Raw genomic sequence first — 21,707 nt, 5'->3', positions numbered from 1 at the left:
TTAGTGGATCCTTTGGGATTTTCTATATACGTAATCACTGTCATCTGCAATCTGCAAACTATTATTTCTTCCTTTCCAGTATGCTTTTTATTTAATTTTCTTAACTGCCTGAGAGTAGAAGTAATGAGACATTCACAGCCTTGTCTTGTGCCTGCTCTTAGGAGGAGAAAATATTCAATCTTTCTCCATTAAATATGTCAGCTACAGGCTTTTGTAGATACTCATCATCAAGTTGAGGAAATTCCCATCTATTTGTCTGATGAGGATTTTTATCATTAAAGGGCACTGCGTGTGTGCCTGGTCATTCAGCTGTGTGTGCCTCTTTGGACTGCAGCCTGCCAGGCTCTTCTCTCCCTGGGATTCTGTAGGCAAGAACACTAGAGTAGGTTGTCATTCCCTCCTCCAGGAAATCTTCCCGACCCAAGGATCGAACCTGTGTCTCTTGCATCTCCTGAATTGGCAGGCAGATTCCTTAGTGCTAAGTCATTGGGGAAGCCCTTTAACCCCGATTTCATCAAATGCTTTTTGTGTCTGTTGAGATGACTATACGTTTTTTGGTTTTATCCTACAAATATGATTTATTACATTAATTGACTTTCAGATGTTAAACCAATTTTCCATTCTTGGAATAAATCCTACTCAAGTATGGTATATAATACCTTCTATTTGTTAATTTGATTTACTAGTATTTTGTTGAAGATTTTTGTGTCTGTATTCACAAGGAATACTGGTATACAGTTTTATAATCTCTTTTAACTAGTGAGTTTAAGTCATGTGCTCTTTTTTTTTTTTTTGGCCACACCACAGGGCATGTGGAACCTCCCTGCTCATGGATGGAACCCATGCCTCCTGTAGTGGAAGTGCAGTCTTTTTTAACATTGGTTTTTATTATAGAGTGTAGTTGCTTTACAGTGTTGTATTAATTTCTGCTGTACAGCAAAGTGAATCAGTTATACATACATATATATCCCCTCTTTTTAAATGTCCTTTCTGTTTAGGTCACCACAGAGCATTAAGTTGAGTCCCCTGTGCTACATACAGCAGGTTCTCATTAATTTATCTATTTTATACACAATAGTGTATATATGTCGATCCCAATCTCCCAATTCATCCCATTCACCCATCTTGGTATCTGTAAATTTTTTCTCTACATCTGTGTCACTATTTCTGCTTTGCAAATAAGTTCACCTGTACCATTTTCCTAGATTCCAAATATAAACAATATTATACAGTATCTGTTTTTCTCTTTCTGACTCACCTCACTCTGTATGGCAGAGTCTAGGTCTATCTATGTCTCTGCAAATGGCACTATTTTGTTCCTTTTATGGCTGAGTAATATTCCATTGTGTATATGGACCATATCTTCTCTTATCCATTCCTCTGTTGATGGACATTTAGGTTGGAAAGTGCAGAGTCTTAACCACTGGCGCACCAGGGAAGTCCCATGCTCTCTTAATATAATTATTGATACTGGTGGAACTAACATTTTATTATTTGCTTTTTAAAAAAATTCTTCTGCATTTGAGTTAAGAGTTTTAAAAACTCTATTTTAATTTACCTATTGTGTATTTGACTAAATCTCTTCGTATAGTTTCTTTAGTAGTTGCTCTGGTGTTACAATACAGATGACAAGTCTACTTAGTCAATGTATTACCACTTGAAGTGAACCTTAGAAACCTTACTACCATATTAAATCCCTACCTTATCCCATTTATCTTGTAAGTTGTCTTATATATTAACTCTGCATACACTGAAAGCCCCATCAGTGTGATTTTTCAACTGTCAAATATATTTCAACTATCAAACTATTCACAGAAGAACGGTCTATTTGCCCAAATCTTGCTATTCCAAGTTTCTTTTGGTCTTAATAACTTAGTAGCTATTTTAGAGCAACTCTACTGTTAATGATTTCTCTTAGTTTTCTTTTATCTGAGAATACTTAGTTCAACTCCATTTCCTAGGGTTATTTTTCAAGACACAGAATTCTGGATTAACAGTTCTTTTCTTTCAGCACTTTAAAAATGCTATTCATTTCTTCTAACCTGCAGTTTTGGTGAGAAATCTAGAGTCTTTCACAGCATTCCCTTATAAGTGGTATGTCATATAAGTGGTTGCTCACAATATGTGTTTATTTCATAGCTATGTGATTATGGTATGTCTGGGCAGAGGTTTCTTTGTGTTTTATCCTGTTTAAGATTTGCCAAGTTTTCTGAATCTGTAGGTTTCACTGAACTTGGGAACATTTCAGTCATTATTTCAAAAACTATTTTTTCTGCAACATACTTTTTTTCTATTCTATGACTCGCATGACACAATGTTAAATCTTTGGGTACTGTTTCTCCAGTCCCTGAGACTTAATTTTTCTGATCTCTATTCTTCAGACTGGATGCTCTCCATTGAACTATCTTTAAAGTTGAGTAACTTCTTACCTCTGTTCTCCTATTGAATCCATCCAGTGAGGTTTTTTTTCTGTTAACTGTATTTCTCAGCTATAGAATTTCTATTTTGTTCTCTTTATATCTATTTTTTTTGCTGAGAGTTTCTATCTTTCCATTCATTTCAAGAGAATCTACCCTTACTTGTTAGTCAGAACATTGCAGTAATAGCTCCTTTAAAGTCCTTGTCATATAATTCCAGTATCTTATCTTGTTCATCTAGGAGATGATGGCATTTGCTGATAGTCTTTCCTTACAAGTTAAGATTCTTCCAGGTTCTTTGTATGCCAAGTAATGGACATTTTCAATATTATGACACCTGACTCTTAAATCCTGCAGAGAATTTTTGATATTCTTCTTTTAGCAGGCTATCAACCTGGTTGTGTCTAAGCCACAAGTCCTGATTGGCCTTCTGTGCACTGTAGTTCCAACATCCGTTTCCGTTTTCAAAGACTCTGCAGTGCTCTTCAGATTTGACCCTGTGTGCACCATGTAGTGGCCAGTTTGGAACTTGACCTATGATCTGCCGTATGTATAGTTCAGTTCTCAAAGTCTATGTATGCTAGGAAAGTCCATTTTTATTCTTTACTTGCTAAAAATATGAGTAGGTGCTGAATTTTATTAAGTACTTTTTCTGCATTTGAGTTGATTATATATTGTTTCTTTTGATTCTCACTTATGATGGTTTATTTCCTCGTATGTTTGATTTCTGACTGTAAATCCATATTTGGTTGACTTTTGATAAATTCAGAAAACTTAACTTGGGGAAGCTTTGTTTCAGATGTTCTAGCTTCTTGTAGGGTTCTCAGCTTAATACAAAAATCTTGGGTTCATGGTCCCTTCCTGCAGAAGTAATGGGTATACCTTGGCTTTCATGCTTGCTTGCTTCTGCTTCCCATTCTGGTTTCAGCTAATGTACATGGCTTTATATTTATTGGAGTAGGGTTAGAAGACATTTCTATTATTTCCTATAAATGCACAATTCATTAGTAAGTATTTTATCTAGGAGCTAACTGTTTTGTGCTGAGAGAGCCCTATTTGAAAAGTAAACATTTTACCCATATTCCTTTGGTCATTATGTCTAACAGTCTAAAAGTAATTAATACAAGACTCTGGAAGACCATTCCAGTCTTATATGTTTCTGTCTGGTATATTTTTTACATTTCATTTTAAACTACTCAAATTAATCATTATTAGTATTATTCTAAAAAGTCAATGGTATCTTAATGTCTTGGTTCACCATTCTTATATTCACATTCCTTTTGTTTCATTTCATTTTATTCTTCCTGACATGTACCCTTTAGTAATTTCTTGTATCAGCTTCAAATGATTTTAACTTCACCATTATTTCTGAGTGATTGTTCAGGTGGATGTGTAATTTCCGGCCAACTGATATGCTCTCTTGTCATTTAAAGATTTTAGTCCATTGTCTTCTAATAATACACTTCAAAAATCTGTTGTCTGCCTAATGGTCACATCTTTTCTCTTTGGAAGCTTTCTTCCAAAGATCTTATTTTTATTGCTTCATAAGATATATCTAGGTGTAAGTTTATATTAATTTATCTGGTTGGGACATTGTTTTCTAAAGCTGAGAAATTCCTTTCATACTGGATTACTCTTTTTTGAAGCCACACAGTATGGCATGTGGGATCTTAGATCCCTGATGAGGGATCAAACCCCCGCCACCTGCATAGAGGCACGGAGTCTTAATCATTAGACCACCAGAGAAGTCCCTGGATTACTTTTTTTTAGTTTCAGATTACGAGCTCCTTTTAGTAGGCTTATTTTTCACATACCCCTTCCCCCAAATTCCAGACAAAATTTCTTCTGTTCATTAACTGTTTATTCAGTAGAGTCTCAATTCCTTAACATGGTAACAAGGTTCTAAGTAACGAGGCTCCTGTTTACCTTTTCTTGCTAAACCAACCCGTTCCTCTCTGTACCTTAAATTCCCAGTTCCCAGAACAGGCCAGCTTCTTCGATATCATATAATCCACCTTTATTACCCTGTTTCCTCAGCCTAAGAAGCTCTCTTTCTGCCTCACAAAACCTATTCCTGCTCCTAACTCTCAAAATTTATCAGACTGATAATGAACTAAATCACATATTTTATGAAGTCTTTCCCATTTGTTCCATCAGGCAGGAATGACCCTACACCCTATACAAAATTCTCTTATAAGATCTAAAACCTTATGCATTTGTTTATGTCTTTCAAAAACATTTCATCCTTTTCTGTCTCCCTTTCCTCCTACCCTCTAGTCACCAGGTTTTGTCGATTCTAACACAGAAATGTCTCAGATCCACCCATGTCAAAGATATCCCACTGCTGCTGCTAAGTCGCTTCAGTCGTGTCCGACTCTGCGACCCCATAGACAGCAGCCCACCAGGCTCCTCCGTCCCTGGGATTCTCCAGGCAAGAACACTGGAGTGGGTTGCCATTTCCTTCTCCAATGCATGAAAGTGAAGTCGCTCAGTCGTGTCTGACTCTTCACAACCCCATGGACTGCAGCCAACCAGGCTCCTCCATCCATGGGCTTTTCCAGGCAAGAGTACTGGAGTGGGGTGACATTGCCTTCTCCGGATATCCCACTACCCTATATGAAATCACCCAGGTTATTTTAAAAGCTTTCTGTGAGTTGTACTACTTCAGCTCTCCATTACTTCAGCAAGTAATTATTAAGCATCTACTTTCAGCTGGTCGTTTTGATAGGTTCTGGAATCACAAAAAATAATGCATAGACCATGCCCATAAATAAACTGGAATTCTAATAGGATGAGATAAAGTACTATAAAAGGAATCAGTTACAGGATGCCACTGAAGAAAGACCTAACCTGGTCTTGGGAAGCTGCAGAGAAATAAACAAAGAATGCTTCCAGGAGGAAATGAGGCCTAGAATGTAGAAGAGTTGTGTTTCACCAAAGGGACACACATAAGGAAGAGACAAAAGCTAGGAGGCTAAGGAAGGGAACACAGAGTAGTTCAATTCTTAAAATCTACAGTCCTTTCAAATTACTATTAAAGTTAACTAAAAGTAAATACAGATATCTAATATTTTGCCAGAAGGTAAGTCTAAATTCCTCCTTAGGACAGCAACAGGGGCCCTTCATAACCTGGCTCAAGCCTATCTCTCTTAACACATGCCTTCTGATACAAACACATGTTTCTTCTTGATGTAATTTGCTTTGTATAACATCATTCAAACTCCTGTGGTTAATATAACACACACAGGATTTGATACATGAGCACTAACCTGTAAGATGGGCGCCGTGCTAGGATCCCGTGGGTTTTCTGTGAGGAGCCTATGCTGTCAGATGAGTCCTGAGACTCCTCACTCTCTGATAAAGATGATACCTGAAAAACAGAACTGGTTTTACTAAGATGAACAAACCAAGTGGGAAAAGAATTAAATTTCATTTTTACTTTCAGAAAAAATGATCTGTCTCCTACCACCCAAATTCATTTGTCATTAAATCTAAGGTCTAAAAGAAGAAAGAAAAAGAAAAAGGAGAAAGTTTATTTCAGGAGTCTAAACTATAGGAACAGGCTCAGAACTAAGATGTCTATCCCCCAAATAAAGCAATACTACTGCACTAGAGTTGTAAATATCAGTCTTGAGACTGATGCACACTACTCAGATTTTTTTTATCATTAATGCTATCTGATTTGGATTTTGGACATGCTTTGAAATACTACTAGATATCCAACTAATATCTAGTTAATAGATGATGACATTGAAGAGTCTGCTGAATATACAAACCTGTGTGTCAGGGAAGAGCTCTGGGCTAGAAATATGTATTGGAAGTCAGCTCTCTAGGACAGTCCTTAAAGCCACAAGACTGAGTGAGCTCAGGAAGGAGAGATAGGACAAAACCCAGGGACATTCTTAGCAGTAAGAGGTTGGAAAGAAGGGGAGGAACCAGCAAATGAGGCCAAGAATAAGCCACCAGTGAGGCAGGAGGAATACCAAATGAGTGTGGTGTCCTTGAAAAACTAGCAAAGACGAGTATTAAGGAGAAAAGAATGATCAACCATGTCAAATTCTGCTAGCAGGTGAAATAATATAAGGACCCAGGACAACCATTAGATCTGGCAAAGTGGAGGTCACTGGCAAGGGCAGGTACAAACAAGTAAACTTAAAAATCTGTAATAATTAGCTTTATCTCATTTCATAATTGAATTAGTAAATACATGTAGAGCATTTAGTGCACGGCACAGCACAAGCACACATTAAATGTTAACTGCTATTAATAATAAACCTATTGATTGTTTGTGAAAGCCTCCTTGATATTTAACTTGAGATCTGAAAGGCAAGAGAAGCCAATACTGGAGATGTTGAGGAGAAAGCTTTCAAGCAGAGAAAAAAAGGAAAACCTATTAAAACTAGTTAACACAATAACCATATGAAAGTTTTAAGTTACATCTTACAATTGAGGAAATAAGAATTTTTAAAACATATTAAATTTCTCATTTTTCTGAAGCTACATTGTGACACTTCTTTAAAAAAAATAAAACAGGCTTCTAGAAAGGACATAATAAATAAATTCTCTACATTACCTATTGTATACAGAAAGCCTTCCCCTAAACTATTTAGACTTAGATCTTAAATTTCCAAAGAAGCTTGTTTTACACTGTATAATCACCTTCAAAAATGAGTTCAAGTGTACTTATACTTTTTTATATCTTAAATCTTTATCTTTTGATAGAAAAGAAAGAACGGGTCATAATCAGTAATAGTTAATAAATAATCACAGTAACAAACAATACAGTAATAATTAAAGAAGATCAGTCGCTTCTGCTTCCTCAAGCATCACAGATATACCATTTCTAATCTAAATCTTAGCTGTTTTGCCTTTTGTCTGCAGATTTACTCCAAAGCCTCCCAGTGAACTCAAGTAAGAAAATAATTTCTAGAACTAAGACATTACTTATAACTAAGAGGAAGAACCTTACTTCTCACTAGCAAGTAAGAGTAAAATCTTCACATTAAAAACTCAGCAAAACCATGCAGCAATCACCTTTCACAAAGGAAAAAACACATAAAGACGCAGCTCCAGAGCTGACAGCCCTGCCAGGTGCTGTATATACTCAAGAGGGAAAACGAGCTACACAGACACTGTATATACTCGAGGAAAAATGAGTTATACAGACACTGCATATGCTCAAGAGGGAAATGAGCTACACAGACACTGTATGAGTTATACAGACACTGTATATACTCAAGAGGGAAAATGGGCTACACAGCTTTTCTTCCAAGACAGCTGCTTCTAAAAATGAGAGATGACCAAAGGCATTCTGAGACTCACAGGAGCCAGAAGATAAAATGGGGAGAAAGAGTAAAAAGCAAAGAACCCAGGATGGCTCTTTCCTTCCTATTGTTGCCAGGTGTAAACAGACAGACAGGTATAAGTAAGAACTTTACAATGAGGGAACTCTCTTTTATTTGATCACCATTAAGCATAAAGTAGGTACTTTCTTATTTTGCTAAGACACTCACATCATTACCCTTTCTTCAGAATTCTCTTTTTCGTGAAGGATACCACTAGGATAAAAAGGTGCTTTCCCTTCAGAAAATCTTTCATTTCCTTAAATTCTAAACAATAACTTCTCCCCAAAATTGCCTTCTGTTTTCACTGGGTAGTATATACATGAAACTAGAAGTTCTAAAACTTTTCCATTCACTTCATTTGTTCTATAGTCCAATCTCTAAGACATCATTATCTTGGTCTATAATATTGAAACTATAGCAACTTCAGTTGTCCAGAGACTCCAGGTTCACAAGTGCCCTCTCTCAGCCACTAAGTCTTTTAATTTCTGTACCGTTTGCACGTGTGGTGGGTGAATTACAGAAGACTGAGCTGTCTGGATGACCCCCTGAACCTGTACTTGCTTTCCAGGAAGAGGTACAATTGTCACTGGCGCAGATCCTCTTAATGACATCTAAGAACAAATAAAAATTCAATTAACATAATATAATACCTGTGCATGTAAGAAGCTGAGTTCTTTATACTAAAAAACACATTTTAGAGCTTATTATATATAACCACATCTATTAATCACACATTAGCTATTTTCTGTGTGCAGGGGATTGCACTAGGAGTATAAAATGAACAGAGTAAGAGTTATAATACAAGCAAAAATATAGAAACCAATCTACTGTGGGAGCAAAGATAGAGTGCTCTTTCAGCTGGGTCTTGAAAGATACATAATTTCCTGATGGTATGCATGGGGAATAGGGTTGGAAGATATTTTGGGTGGTGGAACTGATTGTATAAAAACATCATTGTTCTTTAGGACATGTCATTCTGAAGACAGCTGGTTAAAAAACAATTAAGAAATCAAGGGTCAAAAAGTGAGAGAGGGGCTTCCCTGGTAGTCCAGTGGTTAAGACTCTGTGCTTCCACTGCAGAGGACACAGGTTCGATCCCTGGTTGGGGAACTAATATCCCACATGATTTGTGGTGTGGCCAAGAAAAAATTTTAAATTTTTTAAAAAGTGAGAAATTCCAACTTTGGGCAGCATCTTTAAAAAAATTTTTTTTCATGATTCAATTTTTTACTTAAAATATTTTATTTCTGTGGAAAGCAGATGGGGATTTATGGAAATACCACAATAAAATACTAAACCAAGAAAAGTCCACCCGTCATCTTTCAAGACTCAGCTCAGGTTCTACCTCTTCCAAGAAGCCTTGCCAGAAATTTTCAGATCTCTTGCCTTCCCCTAGACTATACTGGTTCTAATCATTCATCCTGGGCTTAAACACAAAATAAAATTCAAGGCTGCTCCTCAAGTTCTGAAAATCACCTTTGTGACTCTTTTCTGTGTATGCAACAGGTTCCCAATAACAATGCCTTATTCACTTTCATTTAAGGTTCTTTATCCTTTCCCAAAGTTGGATTAAAATTCGTTTCACTATCCCCTGAATATCTAAAGGTCATAAAATATTGTATATAAAAATTTATCCAAATTATCAGAAAGGGAGTGTAAAAAAACACCTTTTAAAATTGCATTCTCCCAAAATAAAATACTTAGGAATAAGCCTGACCAAGGAGATGAAAGACTTATAGGCTGAAACTATAAAACATGAATAAAGGAAACATTAGACAATTGAAAGAAATGGAAAGATAGGCCATGCTCTTGGATTGGGAGAGTTAATATTGTTAAAACACAATAATACCCAAAGCAATCTAAAGATTTAATGCAATCCCTCTCAAATTACCACTGATGTTTTTCACCAAACCAGAACAAATAATCCTAAAATTCATATGGAACCATAAAAGGCCCAGAACTGCCAAAGAAATCCTGAAGAAAAAGAACAAAACATGAGGTATAATCCTCCCAGACTTCAACAATACTACAAAGCTACAGTAATCAAAACAGGCTGGTATTGGCATAAAAACAGACATATAGATAAATGGCTCAGAAAAGAGTGCCCAAAAATAAACCTACACACCTACAGTCAGTCTTCAACACAGGAAACAATATTGTATGAATATTGTATATTCATACAATGGGAGAAGACAGTCTCTTCAGCAAGCAGTGCTGGGAAAGTTGGACAGCTACAACACACCCTCTCACTATATACAAAAATAACACCTGACACCGTAAAACTCCCAGGAGAGAACGTAGGCGGAACATTCTCTGACACAAATAGTACTTATGTTTTCTTAGGTCCGTCTCCCAAGGCAACAGAAATAATAACAAAAACAAAGAAAAGGGACCTAATCAAACTTACAAACTTTTACACAGCAAGGAAACCATAAATAAAACAAAAAGACAACCTACAGAATGGGAGGAAATATTAACAAATGATGTGACCAACAAGGGCTTCATTTTCAAAATTTACAAACAGAGCATACAACTCAACAAACGACCCAATCCCCAAATGGGCAGAAGACCTAAATAACACGTTTCTCCAAAGAAGACACAAAGACGGCCAACAGGCACATGAAAAGATGCTCAACACTGCTAATTTATTAGAAAAATGCAAATCAAAACTATAGGGAGGGGAATTCCTTGGTGGTCCAGTGGTTAGGACTCCAAGTTTCCACTGAAGTGGGCACAAATTTGATCCCTGATAGGGAACTAAGATGGAGAAGGAAATGGCAACCCACTCCAGTGCTCTTGCCTGGAGAATCCCAGAGACGGGGGAGCCTGGTGCGCTGCCGTCTATGGGGTCGCACAGAGTCAGACACGACTGAATCGACTTAGCAGCAGCAGGGAACTAAGATGGAGAAGGCAATGGCACCCCACTCCAGTACTCTTGCCTGGAAAATCCCATGGACGGAGGAGCCTGGTAGGCTGTAGTCCATGGGGTCGCTAAGAGTCAGACACGACTGAGCAACTTCACTTGCACTTTCCTACATTGGAGAAGGAAATGGCAACCCACTCCAGTATTCTTGCCTGGAGAATCTCAGGGACGGGGAAGCCTGGTGGGCTGCCGTCTATGGGATCGCACAGAGTCGGACACGACTGAAGTGACTTAGTAGCAGGGAACTAAGATCCTGCACACACACAAAACAATACAATGAGGTACCACCTCACACCAGTCAGAATGGCCATATTTAAAAGTCTACAAATAACAAATGCTGGAGAGGGTGTAGAGAAAAAAAAAAGAACCTTCCTACACTGTTGGTGAGACTGTAAGCTGGTGAAGTAGTGCAGACACTATAGAAAACAGTATGAAATTCCTTGGAAAACTAAAAACAGATTTACCATATGATCCAGCAATCCTACTTCCTGAGCATATATTGGACAAAACCACAATTCAAAAGATACATGCATCCCTACGTTCATGGCAGCACTATACACAATAGGCGAGACATGGAAACAACAGAAACATCCACCAACAGATGAACGGATAAAGAAGATGCAGTATATCTAAACAACGGAGTACTACACAGCCATTAGAAAGAATGAAACAATGCCACTTGCAGCATCATGAATACAACTAGAGATTATCATACTAAGTGAAGTCAGAAAGAAGGATGACACACACCATATGATACCCACTTACATATGGAATTTAAAATACGACACAAATGAACCTACCTATGAAACAGAATCAGAGACAGAGAGAGGAGAGAGTGGTGGTTACCTAGGGGGAGGGTTGAGGGACTGAGTGGAGTGAGAGGTTGGAGTTAGATGTGAGCTTTTATACACAGAATGGGTGAACAACAAGGTCCCACTCAGGTACAGCACAGAGAACTATATTCAATATCCTATGCTACACCATAAGGGAAAAGAATATTTTAAAAAAAAATACATACATACACTATTCTTGTCAATATTATTTTCCCTTATGGTTTGGCACAGGATATTGTGTGTGCTCAGTCACTCAGCCGTGTCCAGCTCTTTGCTGTCCAACGGACTGTAGCCCACCAGGCTCCTCTGCCCGTGGAATTTCCCAGGCAAGAATACTAGAGCGGGTTGCCACTTCCTACTCCAGGGATCTCCCTGACCCAGCAATATCTTGCATCTCCTGCATTGGGAGGTGGATTCTTTACCACTAGTGCCATCTGGAAAGCCCCAGCATAGAATATTGCACATATACTCTGGAGAAGGGAATGGCAATCCACTCCAGTATTCTTGCCTGGAGAATTCCATGGACAGAGAAGCCTGGTGGGCTGTAGTCCACCGGGTCGCAAAGAGTTGGACATGACTGAGCGACTAACACACACACATATATATATGGAGAGAGAGAGAAGAGAGATTATTATTATTGTTATTAGTTGTAACTGAATCACTTTGCTGAACAGCATTAAGTAACACAGCATTGCAAATCAATTATATTTCGATTAAAAACATACAGAAACCCCTTTATCCAGGGACTGAAAACTGTAGATTCCCAGCACAAACAACTCCATTCAACCGCCCTCACACACTTTAAGAGACAAGACCAAACTCTAGCACACCTTCTGTCAGCTTAAGGCTGTGTCCCTAGGATGACTCAGAACCTTCAAAAGGTCTCCCTGAGAAAGCTTAATGCTGCCAAAATAATTAACTGCTTGTTCTTGCCAATACCTATGACCTCGCTTTTCTTGGAGCACTTAACCTTAGAAAAACTGCAGCTGTCAATCCTTTCTCTGACCCTTGAAATACAAATCTTTTACAACCCAGAAATGTCTCTCTCAAGGACCTGAAAGTCCTCCCTTTGAAATGTAATCACCGAGAAGGAAAGGGCCCTTGTCTACCAGTCTTTGTGGAAGGATGGGAACCTCAATTTGAGAAGCACCAATTAGCAAGCGGATACAGACGGCTTGATCACACTGACCAACCTCTCCACCTAACATCTTCAATACTTTTCCTTTAGGACACCCCAGCATTTTAAAAGGGACCCAACTTTTCTTTCAGCAGAGTTGAGCTTAATTTATGCTGGAGTTTCTCTTCCCTACTGTATGAATGAATTGTGAAATCTTGCTGCCTTTAACAGGTGTCTAACTGTGTTTTTGTTGACAGTATCCCACTATGGAGATCCAGAAATTAATGAGTAAAAATAAACAGAACTCATGAATCTTAAGAGTCTAGCTCTAGAGGTATCATTACACTCAGAGGTTCCCTTACTTTTCAGATCCTAACTAAAGCCAGTTCAGTTCAGTCACTCAGTCGTGTCCGACTCTCTGTGACCCCATGGACTGCAGGATGCCAGGCTTCCCTGTCCATCATCAACTCCCAGAGTTCACTCAAACTCATGTCCATCGAGTCATTGATGCCATCCAACCATCTCATCCTCTGTCATCCCCTTCTCCTCCTGCCTTCATCTTTCCCAGCACCAGTCTTTTCCAATGAGTCGATTCTTCGCATCAGGTGGCCAAAGTAATGGAGTTTCAGCTTCAGCATCAGTCCTTCCAATGAATATTCAGACCTGATTTCCTTTAGGATGGACTGGTTGGATCTCCTTGCTGTCCAAGGGCCTCTCAAGAGCCTTCTCCAACACCACAGTTCAAAAGCATCAATTCTTCGGTGCTCAGCTTTCTTTAAGGCCCAACTCTTAAATCCATACATGACTACTGGAAAAACCATAGCTTAGACGGACCTTTGTTGGTACAATAATGTCTCTGCATTTTATATATGCTGTCTAGGTTGGTCACAGCTTTCCTTCCAAGGAGTAAGCGTCTTTTAATTTCATGTCTGCAGTCAACATCTGCAGTGATTTTGGAGCCCAGAAAACAGTCTCTCACTGTTTCCATTGTTTCCCCATTTATTTGCCATGAAGTGATGGGACCAGATGCCATGATCTTCGTTTTCTGAATGCTGAGTTGTAAGCCACATTTTTCACTCTCCTCTTTCACTTTCATCAAGAGGCTCTTTAGTTCTTCTTCGCTTTTTGCCATGAGGGTGGTGTCATTGGTCTATTTGACGTTATTGATATTTCTCCCAGCAATCATGATTCCAGCTTGTGCTTCATCCAGCCCGGCATTTCGCATGATGTACTCTGCATATAAGTTAAATACGCAGAGTGACAATATACAGCCTTGACATACTCCTTTACCAATTTGGAAGCAAGTCTGTTTTTCCATGTCTGGTTCTAACAGCTGTTTCCTGACCTGCATATAGGCTTCTCTGAGGCAGGTCAGGTGGTCTGGTATTCCCATCTCTTTCAGAATTTTCCACAGTTTACTGTGATCCACACAGTCAAAGGCTTTGGCATAGTCAATAAAGCAGAAGTAGATGTTTTTCTGGAACTCTCTTGCTTTTTCAATGATCCAGTGGATGTTGGCAATTTGATCTCTGGTTCCTCTGCCTTTTCTAAATCCAGCTTGAACATCTGGAAGTTCATGGTTCACATAGTGTTGAAGCCTGGCTTGGAGAATTTTGAGCATTACTTTGGTAGTATGTGAGATGAATGCAGTTGTGCAGTAGTTTTAATGTTCTTTAGCATTGCCTTTCTTTGGGATTTTGAAAACTGACCTTTTCCAGTCCTGTGGCCACTGCTGAGATTTCCAGATTTTCTGGCATACTGAGTGCAGCACTTTCACAGCATCATCTTTTAGGATTTGAAATAGTTCATCTGGAATTCCATCACCTCCACTAGCTTTGTTCACAGTGATGCTTCCTAAGGCCCACGTGACTTCGCATTCCAGGATGTCTGGCTCTAGGTGGCTGATCACACCATCATGATTATCTGGGTCATGAAGATCTTTTTTGTGTAGTTCTTCTGTGTATTCTTGAACCTCTCCTTAGTATCTTCTGCTTCTATTGCTGCCAAGTCGCTTCAGTCGTGTCCGACTCTGTGCGACCCCATAGACGGCAGCCCAACAGGCTCCCCCATCCCTGGGATTCTCCAGGGAAGAATACTGGAGTGGGCTGCCATTTCCTTCTCCAATGCTTGAAAGTGAAAAGTGAAAGTGAAGTCGCTGAGTCGTGTCTGACTCCTAGCGACCCCATGGACTACAGCCCGCCAGGCTCCTCCATCCATGGGATTTTCCCAGGCAAAAGTACTGGAGTGGGGTGCCATTGCCTTCTCCGTCTGCTTCTATTAGGTCCATACAACTTCTGTCCCTTATTGTGTTCTTTGCATGAAATGTTCCCTTGGTATCTCTAATTTTCTTGAAGAGACCTCTAGTCTTTCCCATTCTATTGTTTTCCTCTATTTCTTTGCACTGATCACTGAGGAAGGCTCTCTTATCTCTCCCTACTATTCTTTGGAACTCTGCATTCAGATGGGTATATCTTTCCTTTTTTCCTTTGCCTTTGGCTTCCCTTCTTTTCTCAGCTATTTGTAAGGCCTCCTCAGACAACCATTTTGCCTTCTTGCATTTCTTTTTCTTGGGGATGGTCTTGATCATTGCCTCTTGTACAATGTCACGAACCTTCGTCCATAGTTCTTCAGGTACTCTATCAGATCTAATCCACTTCCACTGTATAATCGTAAGGGGTTTGATTTAGGTCATACCTGAATGCTCTAGTGGTTTCCCTAATTTCTTCAATTTAAGTCTGAATTTGGCAATAAGGAGTTCATATCTGAGCCACAGTCAGCTCCTGGTCTTGTTTTTGCTGACTGTATAGAGCTTCTCCATCTTTGGCTGCAAAGAATACAGCCAATCTAATTTCGGTATTGACCATCTGGTGTTGTCCACGTGTAGAGTCTTCTGTTGTTGAATAAGGGTGTCTGCTATAATTAGTGCATTCTCTTGGCAAAACTGTTAGCCTTTGACCAGCTTCGTTTTATACTCCAAGGCCAAATTTACCACCCCAGGTGCCTCTTGACTTCCTACTTGTGGATTCCAGTCCCCTATAATGAAAAGGACATCTTTTTTGGGTGTTAGTTCTTTTAAAAGGTCTTGTAGGTCTTCATAGAACCGTTCAACTTCAGCTTCTTCAGTGTTACTGGTCGGGGCGTAGGCTTGGATTACTGTGATATTCAATGATTTGCCTTGGAAACAAACAGAGATCATTCTGTCGTTTTTGAGACTGTATCCAAGTACGTGTTTCAGACTCTTGTTGACTATGATGGCTACTCCATTTCTTCTAAGGGATTCTTGCCCACAGTAGTAGATGTAACTAACAGCCATATGAGTTAAATTCACCCATTCCAGTCCATTTCAGTTTGCTGATTCCTAAAATGTTGACGTTCACTCTTGCCACTGTTTGTCCACTTCCAATTTGCCTTGATTCATGGACCTAACATTCTAGGTTCCTATGCAATACTGCTCTTTACAGCATCGGACTTTACTTCCATCACCAGTCATATCCACAAGTGGGTGTTGTTTTTGCTTTGGCTCTATCTCTTCATTCTGTCTGGAGTTATTTCTCCACTGATCTCCCACAGCATACTGAGCACCTACTGACCTGGGGAGTTCATCTTTCAGTGTCCTGTGTTTTTGCCTGTTCATGCTGGTCATGGGGTTCTCAAGGCAGGAATACTGAAATGCTTTGCCATTCCCTTCTCCAGTGGACGACATTTTGTCAGAATTCTCCATCATGACCCATCCACCATGGGTGGGTGGCCCTACAGGGCATGCATGGCTCATAGTTTCTTTGGGTTAGACAAGGCTGTGGTCCATGTGATCAGTTAGGTTAAGTTTTCATTCTGTCTGCCCTTGGATGGGTAAGGATAAGAGGCTTATGGAAACTTCCTGATGGGAGAGATTGCCTGAGGGAGAAACTGGGTCTTGTTCTGATGGGTGGGGCCATGCTCAGTAAATTTAATCCAACTTTCTATTGATGGGCAGGGCTTCGTTCCTTCCCTGTTGTTAGACCTGAGGTGGAGGTAATGAAGATAATGGCGACCTCCTTCAAAAGGTCCCGTGCAGCACTGCTGCACTCAGTGCCCCCGACCCCACAGCAGGTCACTGTCAACCCACACCTCCACCAGAGACTCCTGGACACTCACAGGCAAGTCTGGATCACTCTTGTGGGGTCACTGCTCCTTTCTCCTGGGTCCTGGTGCTCACAAGGTTCTGTTTGTGCCCTTCACGAGTCCATTTCCCCAGTCCTGTGTAAGTTCTGGCAGCTCTATGGTGGGGATGATGGTGACCTTCTCCAAGAGGGCTTATGCCATACCTGCAGCAGGCCCTTGCGGCAGGCCACTGCTGACCTGTACCTTCCCAGGAGACACTCAATCACAGTTCTGGCTCAGTCTCTGTGGGTCCTGGTACACACAAGGTTTGTTTGAGCCCTCTGAGACTCTCTGGCGGCTAAGGGTTTTGAGTCTAAACGCAATTTTGCCCTTCCTACCATCTTGCTGGGGCTTCTGCTTTGTCCTTAGACGTGGGTGATGTGATCCAACATTCTCCAGCAACGGTTATTCAGCAACTCGCTGCTGAACAACTAAAGCCAGTCACTCAAATAATGAGGCAAGCTTGTGAGGGGGATAATTTACATTTCTAAAAGGATAAAAGTAAATCATTCCTCCAGAGTTTCTGGTAATCCTAGTGTTTTGTGCAGGCTGTGGATCTGGCACATTTTAAGGAAAAAAGGCACCAGATTTTGTTTCAGCTAGTAGTCATCACTTTGCCTTACTAATCATTGTTTTAACTTCACAAAATGCCTACTACTCAGAGTCCTAAAGCCTTGTGTCTTCCCACTGCCACTCTCAAACATGGCCATCTAAATCCTGAGGTCCTTCTTAAAGAAAGAAAAGGAGAGGGAGCTGCTGTTCCCCACTCCCCCCAATTTTAATCTGTGGTTGAAACACAGATGATTGCCTCCACCTGTTATTTTTCAGCACTGACAGAGCCTTCTGCAATGATAGAAATGTTATAAATCGGCACTATGCAATATGGTAGTTACTATCAAGCATTTGAAATGTGGCTAGTGTGACTGAGGGATGTTTAATTTTATTTAATTGTAATTTAAATTAAAAATGAAATACCCATTTGTGGCTACCACACTGAACAGTTCTAGACCTTAGAGCTGTAGAACCTACTAGTACACCATGGCACTAACCTCAGAATCTCTCTTGGGAGATGTTAGAAGAAGTAGAAAATGATTTTTTGGAGCTGCTCCGGTTAAACTGAGGAAAAGGCAATGGCACCCCATTTCAGTACTCTTGCCTGGAAACTCCCGTGGACGGAGGAGCCTGGTGGGCTGCAGTCCATGGTGTCACAAAGAGTTGAACACAAATGAAGTGACTTAGCAGCAGCAGCAGCAGCTGCTTAAACTGGGAACTTCGGGGAACTGATTGCCTGTCACACTACGGTAGCTGGGCTCATTCTTATACAAATAGCTGGGCAAAAAATTAGCATAGTGCTTTTTAGCTCCGTAACTGGGCTTCCCTAAGAGTCTGCCTGCGGTGCAGGAGACCTGGGTTTGATTCCTGGGTTGGGAAGATCCCCTGGAGAAGGGAATGACTACCCAGTCTAGTATTCTTGCCTACAGAATTCCATAGACAGAGGAGACTGGTGGGCTACAGTCATTGGGGTCACAAAGAGTTGGACATGACTGATCAACTAACACTTTCACCTCACTAACTGGGGGGTCCTTGGACCATAAACACTTGGGTGAGGGAGGCTGGAGAGTTAGTGGAATGGTATGGTCAAGAAACCTCTATTTATTAGAGTATGAATCCAAAGTCTTCTAACTCCAGAAACGGCACATCTATTTCTGGAGTCAGACAGATGTGGGCTGATTTTCAGCTAAAGGCTGTCATTTTCAGCTCTGTGACACTGAACAAATTTGTAACCCCCCAAGGGCCTCAGTTCTCCTTTGTAAATAGAATATTACTTTTTCAGAGTTATAGTGAAGATTAAATAATAAGTAAAAAACAAATGGAATGGGGGAGGTGAAGAGAAAGAGCCTGCATATATATCTCTTACTTGGATCTTGTTTCAACAAACTGTTAGGGGAAAAAAAAGATTTGTTTGTGTACACACACACAACAAATAACAAGAAAATTTAAATACTGGTTATTTTATGACAATAATAATAACATTTAGGGGTGATAATAGTAATGTGGTTATGTTTTTAAAGGAGTTCTTCTGTTTGAGATACAGAATAAAACATTGAAGGCTGAAATGATAACTAGAATTTGCTTCAATATAATCCAGTTGTCGGGGGACCAGAGGGGACAAGGAGCCGTGAGTTTAATAACTGCTGAAACAGGGTGATGGGAACCATAATGGCTCAAACATCTTGTCTTCGGAATGTGTTTGAAATTTTCCATATTAAGTTTTTTGAAAAATACTCAGTGCAACAGTGAACACAATAGTGGCTGATCCTGTGTGGCTCCAGAGCCCAATCCTCTTTGCAAGACATCTTCTTCCTTCTTACCACTGAGTTTTAAAACCTCTCACACTGCATGTTCTCATTTGCTTCCCACATAATAAGTTTATTTGTTTTGCTTTTTCATTTCAAGGAAAAAGAAAGAACAGACTATTCTGACATTTGGAATGATTATTTTTTACTTACTTCAGTATCAACTATGGCAAACCCGTAAGCCCAGGGTATCTGCTCAGTCATTAATGATTGGAGCCATTAATTCAAAATACAAATGAAAAATAAAATGAGTCAAATTTTTACATCTTTTGGTTTATTATTTAAAGATAATTTAACTGTAGTTCTTGTGGTTTAAAAAACATTTTCCCCGTAGTATGCTGTACTTGCCCCAAAGTGTTTCTCTTTCTAGGTCTCTAAAGATTCAAAATGATCTGAGGCTTCCCTGGTGGCTCAGTGGTTAAGAATCCACCTGCCAGCACAGGAGACATGGGTTTGATCCCTGGTCCAGGAAGATCCCACATACCGCGGAGCAACTAAGTCGGTGCACCACAACTATTAAGCCTGCAGTCCAGAGCCTGGAACTGTAACTACTGAAGCCTTTGCACCCTACGGCCCGAGCTCCACAAGTGAAGCCATCGCAAAGAGAAGCCTGCACACTGCAACGAGAGAGCAGCTCCCACTAGTCGCAGCTAGGGAAACACACGTGCAGCAACGAAGACCCAGCACGGCCAAAAATAAATACACTTTAAAACAAGATTGGGCAGAGAGGATTCATACATGGTAAACTGACCAAAGTAAAGAATTCATACTCAAATTACAAACAAAATAAATTCATACTCAGAAGTATGCTTTCAGGAAAATGCCAAACTCAAGTATCTCCTATACAATTCTTATTTTTCTTTAAGTACATATCCTTTTGTACACTCAAGTGTACTTAAAAAGAAAACCTTATTTCACTATGATAAACAGAAACTAGTATCATTTGCTGTAACTATATGGTAACTATAAAAATAATGAAAACAATGCTGCTATTAAATATATTTTGAACTTAAAAACAACATACAATCTTAGATGTTTCATACTTAATGCTTCTCTGTCCTCTGCTTCTTATATTCTAAAGACTCAAGATTCTAAATCACCAAGCCAAAACCTGAAATACAGTAAGAACAAGTAAAAGAGTAAATAAAACCACCTATCAAGGCGGACTTGAACTGCTCTCAAAGGAGAGGGGAACATTAAGAAGCCAGGGTTTTCTCTAGGTAAAGATAAAAAGGACCACATCATCAGGGTAAGGTAATAAAAGGAACATTCCATAGGTATGGAGGAGGGAAGGGGTAAAGAAAATGTTACTAGTTCTCCAGTAGAACCCAAATTAACATGACCTAGACGGTACAAAAAAAGAAAAGAAGAGCCTGAAACTCTAGAGGTGATTCCCCAGGCACCTGGCAATAGTAAATATTTTTGGAGAAAAACTCTCATCCTTCGCCACAAAAAATGTCCACAGTTTCTCAAGATTAATGGACAGTAAAGAAAAAATAACCACAAGGTAGGAGGAACAAGATGCAAAAACTACAACAGACAGCACAATCAGACCCAAATGATTTTAAATAATGACAGTATCAAAGATTATAAAACAATTACGCTATGTTTAAATAAACGGTAGGCTATATTTCAAGAAAAGCTTGAAAATATCTTCAGTAAACACAAAACTATAGTAGATTTGAAAAAGAACCAAACATTTTCTAAAAACGAAGATATTCTTGAAATTTTAAAAATCACTGTTCAGATACACCAAATAAAGCTAAAGTGAAACTTAGTGAGTGGGATTATAGGTATGAAGAAATTATCTGAACTGCAATATGGACAGACAAACAGATGGAAAATGAGAGGTTGAGTGAGAAGGACAAAGAAGAGGATAGACAAATGGCTAAAAGTAGTCTTAGAACAGACCCCAATCCATAGACTCAAAAACCCTGGTAACTCCCATGGGGAATAAATAAGAATTCTACACCGAAACACAATATAAGGGAACCTGCAAAACAACTAAAGGTAAAGAAAAGACTATAAAAGTACCTGAAAGAAAAAAAAAGTTTATATTTAAAACAGCAATAGTCGTATCTTAATCTGACTTCTCAAAAGCAACAATGGAAGACAGAAGCCAACAGACTGCTATTTTAAACACGCTAAAAGATAACCTAGAATTCTACGTTCAGGCGAAGTACCTTTTAAAAATGAAAACGAAAGAGGTACTTTCAAGAAACAAAAACTGAGCAGCAGACTTACACCAAAGTAAATTCTAAAGCAGTGGTTCTCAATCAGGAATGATTTTGCCCCTCAACGACATCTGACAGCATGTGGGGACATTTGGGATGTCAGAACTGGGTGGAGGGGTTGGTACTGACATCTAGTGGGCAGAGATGCGGGTGCTGCTAAATGTCCCACAATGCACAGTCCCCCACAACAAAGAACTGTCCAGCCCCAAATGTCCATAGTCCTGAGGCTTTTCTAAAGCAGATACTTAAAAGTCATCTCAAGTGGAAGCTGTGACATGTAAGAAGGAATGAGGAGCAAAAAAAGTGATAAATATATGGGAATAAAATGATGAATACATAAA

The 21,707-nt window shown here is 39.5% G+C and overlaps 1 protein-coding gene and 1 non-coding gene across 9 annotated transcripts in view; one reads left to right on the top strand and one right to left on the bottom strand.

The window, feature by feature from the left end:
- The window catches only part of ATF1 (activating transcription factor 1), a 65,427-nt gene that overhangs the window by 15,489 nt on the left and 28,231 nt on the right, over window positions 1-21,707 (bottom strand). For 4 of the 8 annotated variants that reach the window (XM_070370771.1, XM_070370770.1, XM_070370773.1 and 1 more), the window contains exons 3-4: window positions 8,254-8,373; window positions 5,687-5,787 (exon numbers count right to left, since the gene is read on the bottom strand). In XM_070370771.1, coding sequence (XP_070226872.1) covers window positions 5,687-5,787; window positions 8,254-8,373 — 221 coding nt within the window. Of the gene's footprint in view, window positions 1-5,686; window positions 5,788-8,253; window positions 8,374-21,707 lie in introns of those variants that run through there. The other 4 variants (XM_070370774.1, XM_070370776.1, XM_070370775.1 and 1 more) reach the window with 2 other exon arrangements.
- TRNAG-UCC (transfer RNA glycine (anticodon UCC)) lies at window positions 8,800-8,872 on the top strand. The gene has a single exon. It is a non-coding gene; the product is annotated as a tRNA-Gly (tRNA).

Source organism: Bos mutus, chromosome 5 (assembly GCF_027580195.1).
Source record: "Bos mutus isolate GX-2022 chromosome 5, NWIPB_WYAK_1.1, whole genome shotgun sequence".
Taxonomy (NCBI): Eukaryota; Metazoa; Chordata; class Mammalia; order Artiodactyla; family Bovidae; genus Bos; species Bos mutus.
Note: the sequence above shows the minus strand (reverse complement) of the source record. Positions and strands in the feature narration are given on the sequence as shown.